Source organism: Ceratina calcarata, unplaced genomic scaffold, assembly GCF_001652005.2.
Source record: "Ceratina calcarata isolate Rehan_Ccalc_2016 unplaced genomic scaffold, ASM165200v1 scaffold359.2, whole genome shotgun sequence".
Taxonomy (NCBI): Eukaryota; Metazoa; Arthropoda; class Insecta; order Hymenoptera; family Apidae; genus Ceratina; species Ceratina calcarata.
In genome coordinates, this window is record NW_017158912.1 from 33,318 (window position 1) to 38,041 (window position 4,724).

Consider the following 4,724-nt stretch of genomic DNA (forward strand, 5'->3'; position numbering starts at 1 on the left):
GTTATACACGTAGATATTTTTATGTTATTCATGTATCTAAAGATGTCTCATCCGTAAACATGTACCTAAGCTGCTTCATCCCTTATCTAATCCAATAGCCAGTCACCAAAATCACCATTACTCATTCCGAACCTTGTCATCTTCCGAACTTTTCCCACTACTTCTTCATATCCAAAGGTCATTTCTCTCAAACCCTTAAATAGCCCTACCCTCTCATCCTGAGGCAGTCAGCAATCGTCTGAGTTATTGTGCGTGTCTACTCTGTATCTTGCAAATAAACTGATTGTTCATAGTGGTGATTCCAAGAGTTTTACAATTATTTTAAAAAATTCACGCCTTACGTGACACCTTCATCGAGGTTTCCATTGTTTTAAAATTTCTTCTACTCGCAATTCGTTTTCTATGACCCGTGCGTTTTCTGCGTCCGAATAATAGCTTTCAGTGTTCTCGCTTGTTGTCGACTCGTCCTGCGACTTCTCTTCAAGCGCTTGTTCGGGCACGTTTCCTGGAACTGATTTTCCGTTTGTCTTCACTAGGCACTTTTATGACTTTTATGATTCCTGTTGATGATACTCTTATTAGTATTCAACGATGATCCTAGTTGACGATTGTGATGTATGTACGTCGCGTAGAGCGACGTTAGGTTGTGTTGAATTTAACGGGTTTAAAACGATATCTCTGCTGTTCAGATAACGACCACGTGTCGTTCCTAGGTTATACCGGTACAATGAAAAACTTCTTTTCTTTTAGAGTATAAAAATAAACTATATATATTCACTGTATTTGTTACTGAACAATATTAAACAAAATTAAACTTTTCTATATATTCAATTATAAATGAAAAATCCTTTTTCTCTCTCTCTTTATACAAACGTCTGTGACTGCCCAGACCTTACAAAGGAGTAACCGACGAAACGTGAACAGAGCTCGCGCAGCGCCACATCACACACACACACACCTAGCGACGCTCACGCACATGGCGCAAATAATTTATCCTTAACAGGTTGGTACCGCGGACGGCGTGTGAGCGTGCGAGCGGGCGTGAGTCTCGTAAGATTGAGAGTAACAGTGTCGATTGCTTCACCTCATCCTGGTTCCCTATGCATGAACCTACGTGCACCACCCACAATACATAACATCTTATTTTACGAGAATCACAATCAACGAAAGTCTTAATCGACGAGAATCTAACACGATCATCGACGATAATCACATTTTACGGTAACCGACGAGACTCTAATACTCGGTACTCGACGATACTCTACCGACTGCGCCATGTTATGTCGTGCGTGGGTACTTGAAATAAGTGCCAGTGCAGTACTTGAAATAAGTGCCAGTGTATTAGTAATAATATCTTTATTAACCAGGACGCACTGGAGACCGAAACGTGCTAAGCCTAACCTTGCTCAAGTGATACCAAGACTGATACTGACTGAGAGGGCAGCCGCGCTTATGCCTATGCCTAATGCTGCCAACCTCAAGTCATTACAATCATGACAGTAGTAGATCCACGGTTTGAAAAATAATACGATTTGAGATTTCTAAGGGCATGTACACTGTACACCATTTCAATTTAATGTTTTGGAATTACCGCTGTTTGGTCACGTGATGGTCCCGAAGGCGGAGCTTGGCTACCTGATGTTGGCGACGGCACGTTAGTATTGCAAGCCTATGCCACTGGCAGTCCATGTATATATAGTCAAAGATTCGGACAATGAGTATTAACCGAATGTCTGGAATTAATTTTCTAGCAGTTTCACGGCTAAGGTTAATTTACGCATTGAAAATGAAAATTCCTCAAACTCCGTAGCATCCATACGATTCATGACACTCTTCAGTTTATCCGCTTTTATAATCCAAGATGTACTTATGAAGTAATACACGAAACTGCACGGTTCCCTTGGACACTGTCTTCAACGCCCTGAACAAAAAAATAAGTAATAGTTGTATATGTAAATACGGATAATAAGTGATGCATCAAATATATTTAACTGAATCGAGTTTGCGTAACTGTTAATGAACGTANCGTTCAGGGCGTTGAAGATAGTGTCCAAGGCAACCGTGCAGTTTCGTGCGTTGTATTACTTCATAAGTACATCTTGGATTATAAAAGCAGATAAATTGAAGAGTGTCATGAATCGTATGGATGTTACGGATTTAGAAGAATTTTCATTTAATATGACACTTATAGACTGGGTTGAGGTGTCCGAAGTACTTGCTCTGAACGCTCGTAAAATTGTAAAAGACCCGATCGAAACGATTTCCGACGCGAGGAGGAGGTTCCAAAAGCTTAAAGTACTTCACTACACCATAGTCACTTCACTATGGATACTTGTATTTTTGTTCGTCTTTAGAATAATATTTTCACTATTTTATTACTGAAACCGCAATAAACGCAGCATAACAACATTACGAATTTGCATTAAAATTTATTCCGATAGTTAATTTATTCTCCTAGAATACTCTCTCTCTTCATTCCCAACAATGTGTCGTAATAAATGCTTGTGATTGACTTCAATATTCAATTACAATCGTTCGAATAATTCATACGTATACGTGTGCATCAATTACACTGTAGATTGTTCTTTAACAGGGTCCGACACCTGCTATTCGGCATTTGCACAGCTACGTCAAGAAAAATATCTTTGGACCATTCCGGTTTTTGTACGCAGTATGCTTGAATAAATCGGATTTGAAGTACTAGCTGCGCTATTGTTTCTAGCGGTTGATTGGTCCGTCCAGCCAAATTTATACGATTGAATTCAACAAACTGAAGACAACGCGATAACATTTGTGGATACGCGGATTCTTACATTTCCTTAAAGATTTTTCTCTGAGGGTGGCTGATGATTATACAAAGCGATATCAACGATTTTTAAGTAAATTCGTCGTAAAATCGTGAAAATAACGAAAATGCGTAAATTAACCTTAGCCGTGAAACTGCTAAAAAATTAATTCCAGACATTCGGCTAATACCAGAGATGAAAAGGGAGATTGCTCATTTCTTTGTTCGAAAGTGGACAGGGCTCACTACCAGTTCACTACCGCACCCTAGTGTCAATGTCCATTATTTAAGGGGAAATAGACGTAGTTTAGGAGGGATTGTGCACTACTCCCNTTATTATTCGTTTTGAATTTTGCCCCCGAGAAAAATAACACATGCATATAGCTGGATCAGTTTCGTTGTTATTAGCTGTACGCAGTAAACATGAGTGAAAGCCTATTCACATTACCGTAAGCGAAGTAAAAATTCTACGTGGTAGGGGGCGAACTTTTGGTCTCGAGAGATGTACCGGCGTAGCCTACAGTACCGTAGTAAAAAATTTAAAGTATAGGGAAACCCATGTAAAAGCACGGGGACTTCAAAAGGGCCCGTCGATTCGTTCCGCAGACTAGCGCGAAAGTACGGGTCCGCCACCCGCTGAGTACCTGCTAGACCTTTTTTTTATGGCCGATCTCGTAGTTTCTGGTCAACACGACCGGGGTTTCGAAAGATCGTGAGCCACGATGAATAATAAATGAAACTCGAAAGTGTGGAGATGGTTGAGTAATCAGACAAAGAATTACAGAAAGTAATGAAGTCTAAATGTATCTTGGAATATAACTGGTTTCATTATCACGCTTTGACGTCTATCTAAATGGTGCGGAAACAGGTTAAGTAGATTCGTCGTGAAGTCGTGCAACTAGAAGAAATGCATAAATTAACCTTAGTCTTGACACTGCTAGAAAATGAATTCTAGTCATTCGACTCAATAATAATTTTCTTTAATATCCATTGTTCGAATGCAAATCAAATGCAATGTTTTCCTTATTAATCAGCACGTGTAAAGGGTAACAATGAGATCACGCATTTCCTTGACCGCCGAACCGAATGCCATATAAGTAAGTAGCACAATTCAGAAATTTGTCAAGTGACGACAAGAAGCACAAGCGTTACTTGCCGCAGAGACAGAAGTGATATTTTAAAAATGAATGTGACGAGCGATTCGAAAAAGAGCGATGGCCAGATACGAAATTTCTACGCCGGAAAACATGTATTCCTCACGGGGTGCACCGGTTTCTACGGAGGCCTCATCTTGGAGAAGCTCCTAAGGACGTGCACCGAAATTGGCAACGTTTACATTATGACCAGAGAGAAGAAAGGTTTCTCCGTGCAGGAAAGAATGGAGAGGTTCTTCAAGAAGGACGTGAGTAAATTGTACTCGTAATAGTTCTCGTGACAACGAAATTAGCCTATGATAGAAACCAACAAATATTCTGTCATCCCAGCTAATTGCAAAAACGTTCTAGAACACCTGAATTATTCGAAACTCCATCATCAAAATAGTCCGTTTGTCACACCTTTTAGAAAAAAATGCCTTAAACACTGGCTAGTCAGGGGTTTCAAACTGATACATGAAAATTCAAAGGTACCCTTTACTCACTTACCCACTCAAGTCAACTCTCTTCTAAAATTATACGGGGCATACGGCAACTGGTGTCAATAAAAGTAATAATTAATTCTACTGGATAAATTTAGACAAAAGGCCATCACGAAACGATGACTGTTCATAAATTACGAATGCATATGCATACTCTAATGACATTATCACGTAATAGAGATATTACGAAAATTTAACAAGCGATGAATTCCGAGTGAGAGAAGCAGAACTAAAGTACATTTAAACAGAGAGACATTTATATAAACGTACACTTTCTAGCATAAAATTCACATTTAGTAAACT

General features: G+C 39.4%; 1 protein-coding gene across 1 annotated transcript; it reads left to right on the top strand.

Moving 5' to 3' along the window:
* Nucleotides 1-3,815: 3,815 nt before the first annotated feature.
* On the top strand, nucleotides 3,816-4,208 carry LOC113464413 (putative fatty acyl-CoA reductase CG8306). Its single transcript, XM_026814006.1, has 2 exons — nucleotides 3,816-3,882; nucleotides 3,947-4,208. Exons 1-2 carry the CDS (start codon nucleotides 3,872-3,874, stop codon nucleotides 4,206-4,208), a joined length of 273 nt encoding a protein of 90 aa, XP_026669807.1. The 5' UTR covers nucleotides 3,816-3,871.
* Nucleotides 4,209-4,724: the final 516 nt, after the last annotated feature.